This window comes from Rhineura floridana, chromosome 19, assembly GCF_030035675.1.
Source record: "Rhineura floridana isolate rRhiFlo1 chromosome 19, rRhiFlo1.hap2, whole genome shotgun sequence".
Classification (NCBI taxonomy): Eukaryota; Metazoa; Chordata; class Lepidosauria; order Squamata; family Rhineuridae; genus Rhineura; species Rhineura floridana.
In genome coordinates this window covers 11725499-11748309 of record NC_084498.1, presented here as the reverse complement: position 1 = coordinate 11748309, position 22811 = coordinate 11725499, and the positions used below count along the sequence as shown (strand labels likewise).

Sequence of the window (22811 nt, the reverse complement as noted above, 5' to 3'; positions counted from 1 at the left end):
GCTCATCAAGATAGCCCCTATGGCCATGTCCCGAAAGAGTCCATAATGCAGACACCTCTGTCCGTCTGTCTGTCCATAAATACAGACATACACACATACATACCACAAAGCAGCAATATATTTCGCGATACCTAGTTTATATGGATCAGCATAACTATGATTGTATGCATAGTTTCCTGTAAGTAAACGTCACTGAATTCAGTGGTGCTTACTTCTGCCCCGTTAGGTTCACAGCACACAAAGCACATGGAGCTTTCAACAACAACAGTCTCTGGCTAGCTGAAGATGAAGACTTTTACTTTTAATTAGAAAATAAAACAATCTTGCAAAGAAGTGAAACTGTCAGTGGGAACTGGGGAAGCTTCAAAGAACAGGAAAGAAGTATCTAGCCTCTGCTTGATTATGCTTTCCTTGTTTGCTGACTATTGTTGTAATGAGTTAAAATTAAAATATTGTATTGAAACGAAATCAAACAATGCTAAGTGAAACATATGCTTGCCTCCCTTATGAAAAGTATGGGAGTTTTCCGCTTATCGGCTTCTTTAACAATTAAAAATGTTGTTCCCAGCTTATCGAACCAAAGGTCAAGGATAGAGGAAGTTTGGAAGGAGAACAGAGAAGTGGACCAGAATAGACAGATGCTGAGAAATTAAACAATGATGTATTCTTGATTAGCTATGCATTTCTAATGTTATGTATGTGACGTATCTATAGCCTATAAATATGATGACTGTCAGCAATTCGAGAGAGCCACTTGAGAGTGGTCCTCCCTTTCCAAAGGTTTAAATAAAGGCAAATATTTGCAGTACTCTGGTCTCGTCTCTATTCCTTATTGGTGTCTCAAGGAATATAGAGTTCCTATCAGTCTGGCCTCCATTCAGGCCTGGCTCCTTTTGTAACACTATGCTAAGCTGTTGCAAAAATCCCTGAAAGCTTTGTTATCACCTCATTTGCTGGACGGACCAAGTGGGACTCATCAGGTTCCCTGGCACTCCAGCAGAGGATGTCCTGCTGTGAAAAAAGTTCCAGAGCTGCATTTCCCTGTGTTCCTCCTCACCTACACCACTACCTCAGGGACTCTCGGCTAGACACCATATCCACTGGCCTACATTCAGGAATGTCTAACAAGTTGGCCCTGGTCATGATGGTATACAAATCAGACATAACAATGGCAATATCCTACTTCTACTCTTTTAGAAATCATGTTCTCTGTCTAGCCACCAGAGGACTATCTGCCCCCAAAACTATTTTCTCTCTCTCCTCTGTTATCAACCCTGCATTAATCTAATTCATATAAGCTTGAGACATAAATACATTCACATGCAGAATCCTTGGGGAAACCTTCAGTTGCCTAAAGCACTGGAGCAACAGTGGTGGCCTTTTATCACACATTTTCCTTGGCTATAAAAAAAACAAAAAAGGGAGGTAAAGAAAGCGTGCCCAATATTTTCAGAGTGAAGTTCTTTCATCTGAGATGGGGAGACTCAGGAAGCTGCCTTTTAACTCAGCACTATTTCCACTGACTGGCAATGGCTCTCCAGGATTTTAGGGAACACTCTCAGTCCTACCTGGAGATGCCAGGGACTGAACCTGGGACCTTCTGCATGCAAGCCAGATGCCCTACCAACTGAGCTACAGTCCTTCTCCTGGTCCGAGCATGTCTGAGTTGGCAGAAAGCAGTCATATGAAAGGCTATCTAGGTCAACCCACCCACCATTGATTCCCTCCACCGACAACACAGAGAACACATGCAAACTCATTCGTACTTCACAATGAAATGATCCACTGTGACGTTGCTGGCAACCATCACCAGAGCGCTCACAACTTCTCCTTGTTTGATAGGCTTCGAGGGCAACCAGATGACAACATTGCTGTCCAACCACAACTCCATCAGCTGAGAGGTCTCTGGGGTCTGGTAGAGAGAGATGGAACCAATCCTCTGCAAGTGGGACATAGTTTCCCCTGCCCCTTCCTTCCCTGGCCTGATGGCATTACCCTTCCGCATGTCGTCAGTGGTACACTCCCCTTTCTCATCCCCAGGCTGGATGGTATAGTAAAGCTCTACTGAGCTTCCTTCAGACTGATTGGCTGCTTTCTTACGGCCAGTGACAACTGTTGGTGGATTAAACCAGGTTGGCTGAAGTTCCAGGTCAGCCACACACAAGCCCAGGTGGCCCTTCAATCTGCAGCTACCCCGGACTTCCCGAGTTTCTTGAAAAGCAAAGACTCTCATGCAAGGCAGCTGTTCCGTAGTATTATAGTCATCCCAATCTCTTCCCAGAATGTAAAAAAGGACTTGAATTTTGGGCCTGGCCAGGTAGACCTTATCACTCATAATGTAGGCTTTCAGCTTCCAATTGAACGTAAACTTGTTGGTGGATCCAAAAAGGTTGGAGGTTGGCAGCAGATCCTGGGGTATGGCATGTTCCACAGAGAATGGCCCATAGCTAGCATTTATCATGGGGTTCTTCTTGGCTTTATAAGTAAAAAAGGTTTCCATCCGAGATTGCAAACTGGAATTTCTCATCAACTCCTGGTTGGCTTCTTTGAGGAAAAATGAACTCTCCGTGCTGGAGATCTGATATCTTACAGGTAGGTATGTTGGTAGTGAGGAAAATTTCTGTATGTTGTCTGGGGCCCCACGGCCTACGGTCACTGTTGGCAAAGAAAAAAAAAACAGACAAAAATGAAAAACAAGATGGACCAGAGCAGAAAAAAAAATCCAGTTATTTATTATCACAAATGATGTAGTAAGGATCAATCAATCAATTTATCAGAAGTGGAAAACATCAAACCCTGGGGCCAAATGCAACCCTTCAGGCCTCACTATCTGGCCATCGGGGTTCTCTTCAAGGCACACTCCCTTGCCCCAGGCCACATCTATCACCATCCCTGCTCTGAGTCCATGCTTTTGTCAGGATGACATGTGACCTTGACCTGTAATAATGCTTCTTTCTTGTCTGAATGGTGGATGGAGAGGTGTGCAGATTTGTATGTATGTAGAAGCCTCTGAGTTTTGCATGGCTGGAATATGGCCTGTTGCAGACAAGTAGGAGTTGTGCTGGTTGCTCCCCACACTTTTGCCTCTGGCCCCCTATCACCATTGGCACGTGGCCTCCAGAAGGTTGCCTGGTAAAGGTTTTATTTATTTCTTACATTTATATCCCACTTTTCCTCCAAGGAGTTCAAGGTGGCATACATAGTTCTCCCCTCCCCATTTTATCCTCACAACAATCCTGTGAGGTAGGTTAGGCTGAGAGACAGTGACTGGCCCAAGGTCACCCACTGAGCTTCATGGCTGGGTTGGGATTCAAACTTTGGTCTCTCAGATCATATTTCAACACACTAATCACTACACCACACTGAACAATATCAGAGTCCTGCAAGACAGATAGCTCCACTGAGAGTATCTGGATTAAAATTAATGGGCAAGTTGGCCCTTTGTCCAGAATAAAAGGAATGTGGTGCTTGGAGTCTACTACCGACCACCCAATCAAGGAGAAGACGAGAATGTAACTTTTGAAAAGCAAACTGCCAATGTTTCGAGGAGACATGATGTAGTAGTAATGGGGGACTTCAATTATCCTCATATATGTTGGGAGATAAATTCTGCCAAACATGGCCCCTCCAAGAAATTTCTGACTTGTGTTGGAGATAACTTTCTCCTACACAAAGTGGAGGAAGCAACCAGAGGAACAGCTATCCTGGACTTGATTCTAACCAATATAGATGATTTGGTGGATGAAGTGACAGTTATGGGAACTCTGGGGGAAAGTGACCACACCATAATTGGATTCTTGATTTTAACAGAAGCAAAAGCTGAGAGTAGTCATACGTGCACCCTGGACTTCAGGAAAGCTGATTTTAATAAACTCAGAACAACTGTAAGTACGGTTCCACCCTAATGAGAAAAGGAGTCCAAGATGGGTGGGAGTTTCTAATAAAGGAAATTCTAAAAGCACAATGGCAAGCAATTCCAACAAGGAAAAAAGGGGGGAAACAGCAGAAGAAGCCAATGTGGCTTCAAAAAAAGCTTAGAGATGACCTGAAAACAAACAAGGACACATACAGGAAGTGGAAAGAAGGCCAGGCCACAAAGGAAGAGTACAGGCAGGTATCACAGAATCGCAGGGATGGTGTCAGGAAGGCTAAAGCTGAGCATGAGCTGAGGTTAGCGAGGGATGCTAAAAGCAACAAAAACACTTTCTTCAGGTACGTCCATAGTAAAAGACAGAGAAAGGAAATGGTGGCACAGCTACTCAATGAGGATGGCAAAATGATAACAGATGACAAAGAAAAGACAGCAGTGCTCAAGTCCTACTTTGGCTCAGTCTTCTCCCAAAAAAGGGTCTATGACCCTTCCGGGAAACATGAAGTAGAAAGGGCAGGATTGGAGCTTGAGATTGACAGACAAACAGTCAAGGAATACCTAATCATGAGTTCAAATCGGCAGGGCCCAATAAACTGCATCCTAGAGTATTGAAGGAACTGGCTGAAGAACCGCTGTCTATTATCTTTGTGAAATCATGGAGGACTGGTGAAGTGCCAGACGACTGGAGGAGAGCTAATGTTGTCCCTATCTTCAAAAAGGGCAAAAAGGAGGAACTGGGGAACTACAGACCAGTCAGCCTAACATCAATCCCTGGAAAAACTCTGTAGCAGATTATAAAGCAGTCAATCTGTAAGCACCTTGAAAACAATGCAGTGATTACTAGGAGCCAACATGGATTTATGATGAACAAATTCTGCCAAACTAATTTTATCTCATTGTTTGATCGGGTAACCTCCCTTGTAGACTGTGGGAATGCTGTGGACGTAACATATCTCAACTTCAGCAAAGCTTTTGACAAAGTGCCCCATGATATTCTGATTAGCAAGCTAGCTAAATGTGGGCTGGATGGAACAACTATCAGGTGGATCCACAGTTGGCTACAGAATTGTACTCAAAGAGTGCTTATCAGTGGATCTTGGAATTGTCGTTGATCACAAGCTGAATATGAGCCAACAGTGCAATGTGGCTGCAAAAAAGGCAAATGCTATATTAGGCTACATTAACAGAAGTATAGTTTCCAAATTGTGTGAAGTATTAGCTCCCCTCTATTCAGCACTGGTTAGGCCACATCTTGAGTACTGTGACCAGTTCTGGTCGCACTTCAAGAAGGATGCAGACAAACTGGAACAGGTTCAGAGGAAGGGCAACAAAGATGATCAGGGGACTGGAAACAAAGCCCTATGAGGAGAGACTGAAAGAACTGGGCATCTTTAGCCTGGAGAAGAGAAGACTGAGGGGAGACATGATAGCGAAGTACATGAAAGGTTGACACACAAAGGGGGGGCGGAATCTCTTCTCGATCGTCCCAGAGTGCAGGACACGGAATAATGGGCTCAAGTTGCAGGAAGCCAGATTTCAGCTGAACATCAGGAAAAACTTCCTAACTGTTAGAACCATACAACAATGGAACCAATGACCTACAGAGGTAGTGGGCTCTCCGACAATGGAGACATTGCAGAGGCAGCTAGACAGCATCTGTCGGGAATGCTTTGATTTGGATTCCTGCATTGTGCAGGGGGTTGGCTTGATGGCCTTGTAGGCCCCTTCCAACTCTACTACAGTATTCTATGATTCTATGCTTTGGATAAGGCTAGCATTGTCTTCCATTTTCCCATACAGGAAAGCTAAGGAAAGAGTAAGGATGTTGAATAATCAAGAGGGGAACACATTGACTGATCAAGATGAAATAAAAGAAAGATGGAAGCCAGAATGACAGATTCATTCACAGAGGAATCGTATGATGAACCAGACATTTTAGAATTTGAGGTGAAAACTGCTCTTAAAATACTTGGAAGAAACAAATCACCAGGAATAGATGGCATACCATACAGTTGCTACAAGTTACTGAGACGGAATCTGTCCAAATTTTGACAAAAATAGAAAACTAAGCAATGGCCCACAGACTGGAAGTGTTCAATGTATATCCCAATTCCAAAGAAACGGGATCCCAGGGAATGCAGTAATTAGCAAATTATTGTCTTAATATCCCATACAAGTTAAGTAATGCTCAAGATTCTACAACAAAGGCTCTTACCATACATGGAACGAGAAATGCCAGATGCCCAATCTGGATTTAGAAAGGGAAGAGGCAGAAGGGATCATATCGCAAACATACGTTGGATAATGGAACGGACCAAGGAATTTCAGAAGAAAATCACCCTGTACTTTATAGATTACAGCAAAGCCTTTGACTGTGTAGATCATGAAAAACTATGGAATACTTTAAAAGAAATGGGGGTGCCACAGCATCTGATTGAACCTATACTCTGGACAAGAGTACAGGAGGACAATAGTTCTGGTTTAATTTGTTCTAACACCCAATTATTTGTCTTTTTCGCAGTCCATGGTATGTGCAAAGCTCTCCTCCAGCACCACATTTCAAATGAGTCGATTTTTCTCTTATCCACTTTTTTCACTGTCCAATTTCACATCCATACATAGAGATCGGGAATACCATGGTCTCCATGATCCTGACTTTAGTGTTCAGTGAGACATCTTCGCATTTCAGGACCTTTTCTAGTTCTCTCATAGCTGCCCTCCCCAGTCCTAGCCTTCTTCTGATTTCTTGACTGTTGTCTCCATTTTCGTTAATGAGTGTGTCAAAGTATTGATAATTGTTGACAAGTTCAGTGTCCTTGTTGTCAACTTTAAAGTTACATAAATTTTCTGTTGACATTACTTTAGTCTTCTTGATGTTCAGCTGTAGTCCTGCTTTTGTGCTTTCCTCTTTAACTTTCATCAGCATTCGTTTCAAATCATTACTGGTTTCTGTTACTAGTATGGTATTATCTGCATATCTTAAATTATTGATATTTCTCCCTCCTATTTTCATACCATTTTGGTCCAATCCCACTTTCCGTATGATAAGTTCTGTGTACAGATTAAACAAATAGGGTGATAAAATACACCTGTCTCACCCTTTCAGATTGGCAACCAATTGGTTTCTTCATATTCTTTCCTTACTTGAAGACACATAACAAGAAAGTTGGTGGCTGTTACTGCCTTTTGTGGGAGCTAATGTCATAGTTTAATTATGTACTGTGTGAAGAAGTACTTCCTTCTGTCTGTCCTGAATCTTCCATTTGGCCCTGAATCTATTCTCGGAGAAATTATTATTATTATCTTGAGTCGAATTATTATTAGGCAGAAAAGTATTGGATTTATCTTGGTCTTACGTTTTAGAGCATGGTTGGTATTAGAGACTGAAAATGTTGGGTACTTGCCTAGGGCAAGAGAGCTGCAAGGGTCTCATGGAGTGGGGAGTGCCATCTTTCTTGTCCTGGAGAACCGGGTGTTTAGAGTGTACAGACAGAATAATGTATATAAGCATCAGTTTATACAAGATATTCATACAAGAGAGCCAGAGTGATGTAGTGCTTAGAGTTTCGGACTGGGACCTGGAAGACCAGGGTTCAAATACTTGCTCCGCCATAAAGCGTACTGGGTGATCTTCAGCCAGTTATGTCTCTCAGCCTAGCCTACCTCACAGGATTGTTGTCAGGGGTGAACCATGTTTTGATGCCACTTTGAGTTCCTCGAAGGAAAGATGGGATCAAAAAAAAAAAACCCTGTGGAAGTTAGAGCTGTTTCTAGCTACGTCTCCACAATATTATATGCACAATGGAGAAGCATGTGCACTAGCCCAAACACTTTCATGCACCCTACTACATGTATAGTGTGTACATTTATGATAGCGTGAACCAACCCATAGCCTAGCTTGAAACACTATTCAGACACTGAAAGAAATTCCAGCCAGTCTTTGGGGACACATCAATTCTCAGGTTTAACTGTCATTCCCTTTGCCCTGGAACTCTGAGAATTATATCGTGGGGAGAAGAGAGGGACTCAGGAATGGGGAAGCTGTGGCTCTCCACATGTTCTGCTTATATAAACTATGGAATTCACTTCCACAAGAAGCAGTGATGTCTGCCAACCTGGATGACTTTAAAAGAGGTTTAGACAAATTCGTGGACGATACGGCTATTGATGGCTACTAACCATGATGGCTAGGTTCTACCTCCACTGTCAGAGGCAGTATGCTTCTGAATATCAGGTGCTGGAAACCACCGGAAGGGAGAGTGCACTTGCACTTAGGTCCTGCTTGCATGCTTCCCATTAGGGCATCTGGTTGGGCACTGTGAGAACAGTATGCTGGACAAGATGGGCCAATGACCTGAAGCAACAGTCTCTCATGTTCTTTTGTTGGACTCTAACTCCCACTTTCTTTGACAATTAGCCATGCTGGCTGGGGATGATGGGTGTTGCAGTCCAAGAACATCCATAATTTCCCCATCCTGGCAGGAGGAAATGTCCTGTAACAGATAATCCCCAGCACTCTCACCAGACTACAGTCCCAACAATTATTTGGCAGAACCCATGACATAAGGAGGCAACAACCCAATGTACATTTGTAGTGCCTCTCTCAGCATCTGCGGTTTAGCATGGTTCCAGTATAGACCTTGACATCTCAGGTCTAGCCTGGGTCCATTTTGCACTCCCTCTTTTTGTGTTTAAAGACTTTAGATGTTTAATAATGCAGTAAAAATTATAAGACATGGGTTGCGAATACTCAATAATTTTCATCACCCTTGAGAAAACCTCCAACTTCATCAATATTCTCTGAAGGCTGCACAATGCAAATGCATTGGTATTGTCTGTCTTTGTATGAGCACAGGACTTAGTGGGATGCTAGTGAGCAGAAAGCAATAAAGAGAGATGCTTTCTTCTGACAAGGAAGAGAGAGGAAAATAGCAATGAGAGTCACAATTTAAGAATGGTAATTTAAGGCAATGGGCCTTCATATTTAAATTTACGCATGAGAATTATATGGTGGGATTTGTTTCCTCCCAAATGAGCAAACTGCCATTAAGACCCAGAAAAAGCAATAGAACTACTAATGACAAACAAACAAAAAGAAAACATTCTGTTTTGGCTAGACACGGGAAGGTGGGGAGCTATTCAGGATGCAGAAGTCCAACACCCCCAGCCACTGAGTATCTTAATCAGCAATCACTCTGACTTCTGAGATTTCAGTAAGCAGTGCCCACATAATTTCAAACATTTTTTTCACAGACATAAGGACTAGGAACTTAAAAAAAAAAGCAGTTGCAAAGCTGATATCCTCAGGTCTTTGACTCCTGAGCCCAACCTCTCTGTTGTTGCTATTTTTCTCCTGAACCTAAGGAGAGGATCCAAGGTAGTGTAAAGTTAGTTCCACTCCTTGTGAATCCATGTCCAGGCAGAGGACTCAAATTTTAGCATCTCCAATTTAAAGTGCAAAAGTTCTAGCTATCCAATCTCAGCCTCCCAAGCAAAAATACTATCAAAGGGTAAAGGAATGTTCTGTCATTTTTTCTCTCCCCTCTCTATGGCTCTCCAGATGTGTTAGACTCTATTTTACCTGACCATTGACCATGGTACCTGACCTCGTTCATGCTAGCTGAAGCTGATGGGAGTTGGAGTCCAAGAACATCTGGTGGGTAAGATCCATCCAACATCTGGATCAGAACCAGGAACCTTCAGGTTCTACATTCTTTTGCTCTTTGTGGTGAGATATTTATATTTGATACTGCCTTTTGAAAGGTTCCAAGAGTTATGACGTCCTCCCATACCCCAGAGTGCCACAAGCACCCCTACTGGTTTTCTCTCACCCAGTAGAGCTCATCATGCTTCTGGGTTCAGAATTAGGGTTTGTCTGAGCAATGGTCCACATCAACCCAGCATGCATGGTTACCCTCAGGTGCTTTCTGATGTCCACACTGCCAGTTCTTCTATCCCAACATCCCAACACCCATCCTTCAACCTTTCAAGCTTGAGGTATTCATTGACATACCCTGGAAGCAAAGTTAAAACATCCTTCACTGCTTCATGGATCAAGCCACCTCTAAACTGATCCAGCTCAGTGTCTGGCCAATGCATGGTGACCCCCAATTTCTGCCATTCATACAATTAGAAAATTCTGAATGACTAAAACCTCATCCTAAAGCGAGGTTGGGTATACTCTGACCTCAATAAAATAAAATTAATTCTGTGGTGGTGTAATGATTAGAGTGTTGGACTATGACATGAAAGACCAGGGTTCAAATCCCCACTCAGCCATGAAGGTCACATTCATTGTTTCGCAGCCTCATAGGGTTGTTGTGAACATAAAATGGTGAGAGGAGAACCGTGTACATCACCTTCAGCACCTGGGAGGAAAAGGTGGTATATAAATGTAAGAAACAAATAAAATCAAAATTCTACACCAAGGTAAAATATGCAACCTGTATAAATTATGCATATTAAGTACATTTTCATGAGATATCTTTTGTATAATGTATTCTGCAGTGTTGAATGCTTTGCACAGTTTATCTTGGATTTTACTAGACATGGGGAAGTGTGGAGCTACTGGGATACCCCAACCTTTGGTCAATCAGCAACTTCTCTGGATTCTGAGATTTCAGTAAACAGTAACCACACAATTTCTTCAGAGCCACAGGGACTAGGAACGTTTTGGTTATTTGTTTGTTTGTTTAAAAAATGGCAAAATGGACATTCTCTGGAATCTGAATCCTGAGCCCAACAGATGTCTGTTTCTGAAACTATCCTTACAGGATCCAAAGAGGTGCATGGTTAGTTCCACACCCGGTGAATTCATGTCCAGGCAGAGGGACTGAGCTCAGCTCCTCTGATTCCAGTCTTGGAAGGCTCAATGTCCAGCCTCAAGATGTTGCAGTTGTGGAGGTTCACTGCTCAGGGCAGCTGCAGAGAGAGCCAAAGGTTCCTGACAATAGATATTCTTGACAGTTAATCAGATCTTTTCATTTAAAGGCTTAGGCACAGCATGATCCTTACTTAACCCTGACTGCACAGAGGTCACAGATGAGATATTAAGCAAGGTCCAGACACAGCCATGAAGTTTGGGCATCCTGAAGACCTTTTTATTAAATTACTCTGGGCTAGACTTGAAAATCTTGGTTGGGTGCTTATTACCAACCTGCTGCCATTAAGTGAAAACTGCAACCCCGGTAATAAAGTGGATTTTCTATTTTCATCCTCCTCTGCCATCCGTTGCTCTGCCATCTATTGCTGAAACAATGTTTTGGGAGGCTTTACTGACATAGATCAAATGCTGGAAATTGTCAGCAAAGCCACACAATTCCTTTGTGCCAAAATAAAGCCACAAACTCTACACCGAAGTAACCCAAAAGCAGCAAAATGCTTGGGGGGGATTAAATGTGCCTAGAGATATTATGACCATTCAGAATTTGTTCCACTTCCAAGTTCTAGGATTTCCAAAGAATTTGAAATGTCTCGTCATGCCCCAACTCTTGTGACATCTCTGGTGATAGGAGAGAAGCTCTCCTTCAGTGGTACAGCACCTCCTTTGCCTGCAGAAAGTCCCTGGTGCAATGCCTCCCAAAAGGCTCTCAGGAAGCAGGTAATGGAAAAGATCTCTTCCCAAGACCTTGGAGAGGCATTGTCAGACTAGACAATTAGGAGCAATGGGCAATGCTTCTTATGACTCCTCAGATAATAGGTCTGCATTCTCAGGAGGTCTTTCAGTCTCTCTGTCCACTGGATTCATGGGGGTAGCTCACCCACTGTCCTCTCTGAGGAGAAGGAAGAATTACTTCCAGACTCCACTACTAGAAGTGGAAGAGCAGATCTTTTGTGAGAGAAGTCTAAATCAGCCCACAAACCACCCAAAGCTGTCTACTCACCTCCAGTTACCTGTTGGAGAAGGCAAGAGGGATGAGGACATTCAAATAGTACCTTTAAATTCTATGTAACCTCAGTGGAGGGCTAAGATTTTAGCATTCATTGTCCTATAGATACAAGGACTTAGCTGGACTTTGCAGTCTGTCAGAACTACTCCTGCTGTCACCAGGAGCTCTCCCGGGTCCTGAAATACCCAAGTATGATCAACTACCTCAAACCAGTACTGTGTTATTTTCTCCCTGTTTCCTGCCATTGGTTGATCTTTGCTCCAGGCTGTATTTCCCCAGATCTTGCTCAGCACTCCATGGACTTTTATATCAGCAGAAATGTCTTATTTGACAAAGACTGAATGTAGTTTTATACATTACTATTGCCAACATCATAGTATATCAGAGATGTGCTGAGACATTTATCATTATGTGTACAGCAGAAGTGGGGAGACTGGAGGAGTGTCAGTGAGTTTCACTTTCCTTACCCTTGTAATCCCCTCTGCAAATAACCAACCCACTTCTATGGTGTAAGTAAGGGGGCCTGTTTGTTCAGTCCTAGCAAACACAACTCCACTGCTGCTGGTGTCTCCCGCTGCTTTATATGCTTTGTGAAGTTAACACAAATAAAATGGGTCATTTATGCCTTCATGGTGGGGGTGGGAGAGAAATAATGCAGACATTTCCTAATTAGGTCTGCATTGTTCTGATGTTTCCCCTGTCAGGTTGGTCTTTTAATTCATTGTTCTTTGTGTTAGGCACAACAATTAAAGAGGGAGAGATGAGAAGAAGTCAACGCCTGAATTTTCTTCCCTCCGTTCAATTAGGGCCACAGCCATTAATGGAATGCTCGGCAGAATTAATAGCTCAAAGGAAGAGTAAAAATAGAACCCATTTTAATCAGAAGCTGGGGCTATGACATGGAAACACCAACACCGGATACACTTGAAGGTGCCTGCAACAAAAACCTCCCTGTCTCTAGGGGTCTCTCCAGCCTAGGTGTTCAGAAACTGGCTCTCTCATGCCCTTATTCTCTGTGGCATTTTGGCAGTTGGCCACAAGATGGAGCCACTGGTGCACTATCCACTGCACTTGGGTGCTACCAGTGCTGCTGACCAAAAGTAGGTACTGCAGCTACTGAGGCCCCATCTGCATTATATATTTAAAGTACTGTGCCACTTTAAAGAGTCATAGTGCCCCCCCCCCAAAAAAATATTGGGACCTGTGGTTTGTTAACGGTGCTGAGAGTTGTTAGGAGACTTCTATTCTCCTCACAGAGCTACATCTCCCTGAGTCTTGATAAGGTTAGTTGATGCCCAACTGCCCCCTTGACTTTCCTAACAACTCTGGATGAGTAGGCCCAGTGGCCTCTCACAGAGCTACAATTCTCAAGAGTTCCCCAGGAAGAGGGATTGATTGTTAAACCATTCTAGAAACTGTAGCTCAGTGAAGAAAAGAGGGGTCTCACCTAACAACTCTCAGCACTCTTCATGAACTACAGTTAAGGGCAGAGCTTGGAAAAGTTACTTTTTTGAACTACAACTCCCATCAGCCCCAGCCAGCATGGCGCTGGCTGGGGCTGATGGGAGTTGTAGTTCAAAAAAGTAACTTTTCCAAGCTCTGTAAGGGTGCTGAGAAATTACTTGCATTTGACTCAATGGGCCAATGGGGCTACTCATTCAGAGTTGCTAGGAAACTTAAGGGGCCAGCAACGCATCAAGTAACCTTACAAAGACTCAGGTCTTCTAAATACATGTTCTCTTTTGAGAATGCAAAAAGCATCCTGCTGGATGAGATCATCTAGTCCAGCATCCTGTTTCACAGAAAGGTCAGCCTCTGAAAAACCTACAAGAAGAGGGTGAAGACAAGCCCTCTGCTTCTGTTCATCCCCAGCAATCAGTATTCACCTTGCTTTTTCAGACAGAGGTTTCATTTAGCAACCAGGGCTAGCCACCAACAGACCTTCTCCTCAAATTTATCTCAGCCCCTTTGAGAGCCGTCTAAGCCAGCAGGCATTGTTGCATCTTCTGGCAGCAGCTTCCAAAGGTAGTCAGCGTGTTGCCCTCCAGATGCTATTGGTCTGCAACTTCCAACACCCCTAGCCATTGTCTATGTCAGGTGGGGCTGATGGGAATTGAGTTCAACAATGTCTGGAGAGCACTCCATTAGCTACCCTTCCAGACGCGAATCAAGCTTTGTCTCAAAGAGCTTATTCTCCTTCCCATCAATTTTACTTGGTGATTCCGAGTTGTAATATTATGAGAAAGGGAGGACAAAGCCTCTTCAACCACCTTCTCCACACCATGCACAATTGTATAAACCTGTACATCCCACCCTGCCAGAACATTTTTTCCCCCCAAAACTAAAAAAGCCCCCAACTGCTTTCCCTTTCCACGAGAGGGTGGCTGGATCCCTTTATTGTTTCGGTTGCTCCTTCCTGCAGCTTCTCCAGGTCTATGGTGTTTGAAATACGGCAAAGCAGATCTACTCTCAGTCTGGCTGGACCTGCTTTCCAGCCATTTTAACACAATCTTAGGCATGTCTACTCAGAAAAAGTCCCACTCTGAAGTAAGTGGATATAGGTTGGCAGTACTATTATGATCATGATTTATTAGGTCTATATCCTGCACCTTCCTGCAAAGAACCCCAGGGAAGCATATATATCAATACTAAAACAGGACAATTAAAACTTCTAAAAACAGTTAAAAAACAGCCATCTATGAACAATTAAAAACAACCTTCTAAAAACAGTTAAACTCGTAAAAGTAATCACCTATTCTCAAACTAACAATTTCAGAATTGCCAGGGACAGGACTTCCAGCTTTCAAATGCCTGCCTTGATGAACAGGGATGTTTTAAAATTTCTTCTAAAAGTAAGCAGTGAGGAAGACTGACCCATCTTTGTGGGCATTCCACAAATGAGGGACCACTACCAAGAAGGCCCTGTCACTGGTCACCATCAACCAGGGCAACTCCCAGTGATGGTATGACCAACAAGGGCTCTTCTGCTGATCTTAGGGCCTGAGATAGTTGATTTGCTTTTTCAAAGGATGGAGAACTTGTGGTCCCCCCAGATGCTGTTGGGCTCCAACTCCCATCAGCCCCAACCTACATGGCCAATGCTTAGAGATGATAAGAGTAATAGTCCAGCAATATCTGGAGGGCTACAGGTTCCTCACAACTGTCTATAGTGGTATCCATAGTGGTCTTAATCTACCCCACCCTGCCTTTTCAGCTGTAACTGGCCTTCCTCCTACCAGACCAGGGAATGGTTCTTGTGGAGTTTTGAACGTAGCAAGATGTCTTCATGTTGGTCCACAGAGCCAAGTACTATCAACTCTGAGTGTCAGTGGCTGCCTGGGACTTCCCCATCACCTGCTACTTGGAATTCTTTTAATTCAGGGGTTAGGAAGTGGATCCAGCTGACAGGCCAGATTCTTGTTACCACCACCACCCTGGGCCAAATTTGGCAGGTGGGTGGGGCTCCCACCTGTCAGTCACCTGATATCACAATGATTCCAGATGATCCTTTTTTGCCCATGTAGCGTAAAAATTTTAGTGGGCAAAACAAGTGTAGTGAGCACTTCCCAAGAACTCTTTTTTAGGCACTGGTAAAGCCTCTTTCTCCCAAGCTCCACCTTTACTTGCCCCACATCTGATGTCATGCATGACTAGAGACGTATGTTGGGATTTTTTAAACCCACACTCCTAAACTGAGAGACATTATCACAACTAAACCGCTGTGCCCCAGCGGTTTGCCACAATGAAGCCACTTTGTCAGATTGAAAAGCTGCCATACATCAAAAGCCATGAAAGTGCAGCTCTGTCATGACAAAATACTCTCAAGGCATAAAATATTTAAGCATGAAGCTTCCAGGGACAAAGGCAACACAGATTCTAGCATACAGCAATGACAGGACCCAATTACACCCTGGAGTAAAATTGTGGCGGTGGCCTGTGTGCGCCAGCCCATAGCTGGCTCCCCTGTGGCACTGTGTTTGTGGCAGAGCATCAAAGCCGCAAGTTGAACCATCTTGGACCACTGGGCCAAGAATTTGGGATCCTCTTTAAAGGCCACTTATGCCTCCCATTCTGGCAATGATGCCAAGTCTTCCTTTTAATCCTTTTATTTACTGGTAAATCTGTCACTCTCTTTGGAGACACTTAAAATTGTTGTTGGGATTCTGTTTCATACTTGAAACTCAAAAGGGTTTAGCCACACCACAGATCAGTCTTTAATGAGAAACTATTAAGAGGCATATTCTCCCACCCATCCCAGCCTCTGCCACCCCCATTCCACGCCTAAGAATGAGCCTTGGCAACATGAGCTGATGCCTGAACTTTCACCTTTCTCTTGGCAAAGAACCAGACTAAGTCAACATCGCTGGGCTGGTTTCCATTACCAGCTTCTGATTAACATACAGAGGAGTCATTTTTTTCCCTCGTTATTTTTTCCAAGCACCCAGCAGAACAGGAAAACTTCAGAAGAGGGGGCCTCCCAATAGATGTCTGACTTTGGAACTGAGCTCATAAAAAGACGGAATAATTAAAACCAGGTTACCAAGTGGGGGGCAGAGGACAAAGTCTTCAAAACCATGTTTCCCCCTTTGCCACTAAAATTGCACTCTATCGCAGCCTTGGGAAGGAGAAGTTGATGGTTATTTTGAATCCGATCCAGTGCTTAAAGAGAATCATCTATCTGGACCTTTTTAAAAATGGGGATTATGAAAGTGCAGACTTGGCTCATTGAAAGAAGTTATTTTTCTAGCACTTAAAGTGCTGTTGATCATTGGTAGATCATAGAATGATAGAATAGTAGAGTTGGATGGGGCCTATAAGGCCATCAAGTTCAACCCCCTGCTCAATGCAGGAATCCAAATCAAAGCATTCCTGACAGATGGCTGTCCAGTTGCCTCTTGAATGCCTCCAGTGTCGGAGAGCCCACTACCTCTCTAGGTAATTGGTTCCATTGTCGTATGGCTCTAACAGTTAGGAAGTTTTTCCTGATCCTTTGGACACATCAAGTTACTGGTCCCCCTCCATTTCCCCCTAGAAACCTCTCTGCAGTGGAGGTTGGTCCACTAGAGTGAATGGGGCACTGCCCCACCAACCTCAGCCTGTTTTCAATCAGCTCCCACTTGCCTGCCTTCTTATCAGTTAGGGTGCAGCACTGCCTTTCAGCTTCCGCCTTCTGCTCAGCTTCAGTGTTGCCCTTATACAACTCGGCAGGAAGGAAGATTGTGGGCAAAACTAGAGTTAGTTGGTTCTGGCTGACATGGACCACCTACTGACTTCCACCCTACTAGTCCCGATGGGCACCAACTGCCACGGCCTCTCTGCCAAAATCATAATGTCTTTATATGAATTTATGGTGTGGTCACATTGGGAATGCTTTTGCCATCTCAAAAACCATACTATAGAACTGAAAAAGATACCAAAAAGAGGGAGCTTCCTTATGAGAAATACAGATGGTTGAAGATTTTATTTGGTCTCATTTGTATGCAAACTAACCTGATTTGAACTTTCTAGACTAATCTGAGAATGGAAATGCAGTGATCCGTTTTTACACTCTTTCAAATTTTGAGACATAACAGGAAGCTGCCTTAAACAAAGTCAGACTCATGGTTTATCTAGCTCAGTATTGTCTACACAGACTGGAAGCAGCTCTCCCGGGTTTCAAACAGGGAATATTCCCAGTCCTATCTGGAGAAGCTGGGGATTGAACCTGGGACCTTCTGCATGCAAAGCAGATGCTTTACCACTGAGCCACAGATGTTCCAGACCGTTTTCAGTCCTAAGAATGTACCAAAATGCATATAAAATCTGTATTTTACTGAAAGTGTGTCGGGAAAAAATGGCATATTTTAGGCTAAAAATGCATGCATACACCAATTAGTATTTGATGTAAAGCATTTAGAAGTTTCTTATGATTAAGCAGTACACAAATGTCATTAAATGAACAATGCCCACAATAAGGTAATAAATAAGGCAAAATGCCCACAACATGCCTATTTAAAAAAATACAAAAATGAAATACATTCTGTGCATTAAAAAAATCACATATTTATATGGAAACAGGACAGAAAATATTTAGGAATGAAGGTATGTGAAACTGGCTTAGGCCAGAAATAGACTGATCTAGCCATCCTTCATAAAGGGCAAAGTGTTTGGATCTTTTTAGTGTACAAAAAAGTCAACTAAGTGTGTGTGTGCAAGGGAGGGGGGCATAATAAAGATTATGCATGATGTGGGGAAGTTCATCTCCCTCTCTCACAGTGCTCGAACTTCAGACATTCAATGAAATTAACTAGCAGAACTTCAGGGCAGACAGAAGAAAATCTTGAATAAACATATTCTTTAAAAAGAAAAGACCTCCACACAATGCAAAATTCATTCATGAATCTCCCTGCCACAAGATGCGGTGATGGCCACTGGCACAGGTGGTTTGCAAAGTTCAAGGGCCACATTCTCCTCTGGGTGCCATTCCAAGGGCCGCATGCCACTGGTAGATGGGGCCAGAAGCAAAAATGAGCAGAGCAATCAATGTTAATGTTACCTTTGTACAGTAGGCTAGTTTCTACATGTACTCACACACCCAGCCAGACAAGAAGAATTCAAGAACACCCCCCAACCATGCAAAAATGCTCAGGGAGGGTGTGAAGCAAAGTGGGGGAGTAATGTGACCCCGGGAGAGTCCCAGTGGCCAGAGAGAGAGAGGTCTGAAGGGTTGCACTTGGACTGCAGGCCTGAGGTTCCTTGTCCCTGCTATAAGCCATGGTAGCTTTATGTAGCTTCCAGGTTCAGAGGAAGTATGCCAGTGAATACCAGTTCCCAGAAACAAGAGCAAGAGAAAGCAGTTTCAGTCATGCCTTCCTTGTGCAAGCAGATGGTTCGCCACTGTGGGAGAGAGAAAGCTGGACTAGATGGAGTTTTGGTTTGATCCAGCAGGACTCTTCCTATATTTTTGGCTCATCCCAATGATTGGTAGTGCATCTTTCTTGGGGGACAAGTCAGGAGTTAGGATTGGCTAGATCATGGGAATGAAGGTGTCCTGTTCAGAGCGGGATTCACGAGGCTGAGAAGAGGGTGCAATCAATTCTTGTTGAAGGAGGAGTTACTGCTTTCTCAGGAGCATCCCTTAGTGGTCCTGGGGGTGTGGTTGGAGGCTGAGAGCTGTCTCCTCGGAGGGCAGGCTATCCGTGGGAACTGACAGGGCGGCAAGCTCTCCTCCTCAAGGTCGGGACTAGCCCCAACAACAACTGGAAAGTCCATGCTTTCTAACTGCTGTGGCACCTGAAACTCATGCCTTCCCCCTCTCTGCTCCTCATGAGAGGACCTGGGCTCAACAGAAGGGAAGTATGGGTATGAATGAGACTTAGAAACTCAGATCAAATAGGCAGGAAGGGAACAGGCAGGACTCAAAGCAAATGATGGACTTAGGAACAGTCATACTGACCCAGACGATTGGAAGCTGCCTTATAGTGAGTCAGACCATTGTCCATCTACATTGATGGGCAAAAGCTGTGCAGGGTATCAGGAAAGGTTCTTCCCCAGCCTTACCTGGAGATCTGGGGATTGAACCTGGGATCTTCTGCATGTAAAGCAGATGCTCTACCCCTAAGCTATGGCCCTTCTACCTTGTTGGAAAACAAACTGGTATGGGATATCGATAAGGAGAAACAAGGGCAGGTTCAGGGATTATGAGCACAGAAGGTGACCAGCATCGTCAAGTAAGGCTTTCCTACCTACCAATTTGGGTGTAGTTTTTTTTTTTGTTCTTTTGGCTCACACAAGATGCCTTTCTGGGTCGCACCAAAGATCCAACTAGTGCAGCATTTCCCTTCTCACAATGGCAAGTGAGATATATCTTGGAAGTCCACAAGGAGTGCATGAGGGCGATAGTCTTTCTCTGCTGTTGCTCTACAATAAATAGCATTCCATGGTGGAGCATACAGAACATCCCAGGTTCAATCCTCAGCATCATAGGTAGGGCTGGGAATGTCCCGTCAAAAACCCTGGAGAGCCATTGAAACTCCACGTAGACAATACTGAGGTAGCTGGACCAGTAGCCTGACTCAGCATAAGGCAGTTTCTTATTAGCAAATGGGCCATAGATCAGTGGTGGAGCATCTGCTTTGCATGCAGAAGGTCTTCGGTTCAATCTTCAGCATCTCCAGGTAGGGCTGGGAATGCCCCCTCCCTGAAATCCTGTAGAAATGCTGTTTAGTCAGTGTAGACATTACTGAGCTACATACAGTAATACCTCGCATTAACGTACTCAATGGGACCAGAGCGAGTATGTAAACCGAAAATGTCCTTAAAGTGAAGCACTACCTTTTAAAACTTGTTTTCCCTCTCCTTCATGCGGAGCCTCAAAGCCCCACGCTAAAGCCTCTGCTGCTGTGCTGCCGTGCCTCCCAGCTGATCGCGATTGCACCTCCCAGCTGATTTGCAGTGGCACGATTGCGTCTATTTCCACCCCCGCGCTCTAAAGCCTCTGCTGCTGTGCTGCCATGCCTCACAGCTGATCGCGATTGCGCCTCCCAGCTGATTTGCAGTGGCGCGATTGCGTCTATTTCCACCCCCGCGCTCTAAAGCCTCTGCTGCTGTGCTGCCGCACCTCCCAGCTGATCGCGATTGCGCCTCCCAGCTGATTTGAGGTGGTGCGATCGCGTCTGTTTCCACCCCCGTGCGCTAAAGCCTCTGCTGCTGTGCTGCCGCGCCTCTCCCTAACCCTAACACTAACCCAGTAAGTGGTTTGCTAGCTGCGTTTCTGGAGAAATACAGGCATATGGAGCATGTACGTTATAGCGAGGCGACGTTAAGTGAAGCGACCTTAAGCAGGGTATGCCTGTATACCAATGGTCTGACTCAGTATAATGCAGCTTCGTCTTATGGAAAGGCTGTAGCTGAGTGGTGTGTTTTGCATGCAGAAGATCCTAGATTCAATCCTCAGCATCACCAAATGGGGCTGGGAATGTCCCCTACCAGAAACCCTGGAAAGCCACTGGCAGTCAGTGGAGACAATACTGAGGTAGTTATTGGGCCGATGGTTTGATTCAGTATAAAGCTGTGTCTTACAGGTCCTGTAACCATTCTGGCCAATAGGTATTGCCAGACCCATGTGCCAACAAATTGGATTCAGTATTAACTGTTTTGTTGAAAAAACTGAGTAATTAGAGCCAGGCTGGATGAGTTTTCAGGAGTTTTCAGAATTTTCAGGAGGATTTTTAAAAAAAAACACTGCGCAAATTGCTACAGAACCAAATTTAAGATTGTAAAAATGAGAAACTGAAAGAACTGAAATTGACATCTTTCCATCTAATTAAGATATATCCACTGATCATATAGTTTCACTAGGTTCCATTTCCAAACTCACCCAAACTTGGCAGACTCTGACCAGTCAAAACCCTTGCCAAAGCTATGTTTGGTTCCATCCATTGATCTTTTTTTATTTATTTATTTAAAGGAGATTGCTATATTGAACAGTCCTACAGTCACTGCACAAGAGCAACAATCACAGGAGGTTCAGTTTGGAATACCAAGAATGTCAGATATAGGTGTAAGTTAATCATAAGTTCCATGCAAATAATGGTCTAAGATTTCGAGCAACCTTTTTTCTTTCTTTCTTGGAACTTAGCAAAATGCGGACAACAGGCCTGAGATATATGGAAAGTGGGGGCCATCTTCTTCTGATTATTGTACAGAAGGTAGTCATTTATTTTGCATTTTCAAACTTGTCCAGCTTTGTAGAACTCCCCCCCCCTCTCCATTATCCCCGCCAACGGTGATCTCATTTCATAGCATGCCTGGTCAGTGAATTGAAAGCAGAGATGCTCAGAGCCAAAGCGTCTGTTCCCATTTACTGCAGCTGTAGCCATGAAGGTAAGGAAACATCGGCTCATGCGAGCTTTTGCCTTGCCGCTCTAACCTTTGGGGCTTCTGCCAGGAAAGGCACTGCCACACACAAAGCCTGTGGGATGATTTGATGATCCTTAAAAGTCCTTTGAAATCCTGCATTGCCTCCTGCCCACCCTGGAAAGTGCCCCCCCGGAAGGAAGGAATGAAAAAACCTCCTCATAGCTGGTGTAGACAATAGTGAGATAGATGGGCCAATGGTCTGACATAGAACAAAGCAATTTCAAATGCTCACTGCAAAGATCTGTGAACGGATGTGATAGCAGGATGAGTGTTCACATAATAATCAACAGGAAGGGACATAGTCATAACACAGCCATCAATCGGATTATGCACTCCTCCATATTGTGCTGTGTAAAAAGGTAAAGGTGTCCCCGCACTTGTAGTGCGAGTCGTTTCCGACTCTTAGGGTGACGCCTTGTGACGTTTACTAGGCAGACCGTATATATGGGGTGGGATTGCCAGTTCCGTCCCCGGCCTTTCTTTACCCCCCAGCATGTGCCGGGTACTCATTTTACCGACCACGGATGGATGGAAGGCTGAGTGGACCTCGACCCCTTTTACCGGAGATTCGACTTCCTCCTTTCGTTGGAACTGAACTCCGGCTGTGAGCAGAGCTTCGGCTGCGTTACCGCCGCTTACCACTCTGCGCCACGGAGAGCTGTGTAGTTTTGGTTAAAAACAAAATGGACATAAAAACTGTGCATTTTAGGGGGAAAACATGTGATACAACATTCAGAAATTGGTATTTTAGAGGAAGACTGCATATAAAATGCAAACAAAATATTTTAAAAATGTAATTTTTCTGTGCATTTTTTAAAAATCCACACACAAAAAAGGGATGGAATGGAGCTCGGATGGGGGAGAAATTCAATTCAGTTTGAATTTAAAGGTGAACCTTACCTAATTTGTACTTTTCAAAACAGCACACAAAGAAAAACACAAACATCCTTCAAAACATGCATTTCTCTTTGTTGCAGGACATTTCTCCAGCCAATTAATGCATATAAAAAGCATATACTGGGGTAAAATGTGCATATTAGTGAAAATAGCAAACAAAAATGCATTATATCGGGCAGAACTGTTTTGCAAAAGATGTGTATATTAGGCAAAATTGTATATAGATGTGTATATTAGGAGAAATTCACACTAAA

At 43.9% G+C, this 22811-nt stretch overlaps 1 protein-coding gene across 2 annotated transcripts in view; it reads right to left on the bottom strand.

The window, feature by feature from the left end:
• Positions 1 to 22811, bottom strand: part of TMEM132C (transmembrane protein 132C) — a 369933-nt gene that overhangs the window by 266861 nt on the left and 80261 nt on the right. Inside the window, exon 2 of one of the 2 annotated variants that reach the window (XM_061602881.1) lies at positions 1767 to 2655. The exons of the other annotated variant lie outside the window; for it this stretch is intronic. Within the exon in view, the coding sequence (XP_061458865.1) occupies positions 1767 to 2655 (889 nt within the window). The remainder of the gene's footprint in view (positions 1 to 1766; positions 2656 to 22811) is intronic. 2 annotated transcript variants of the gene reach the window in all.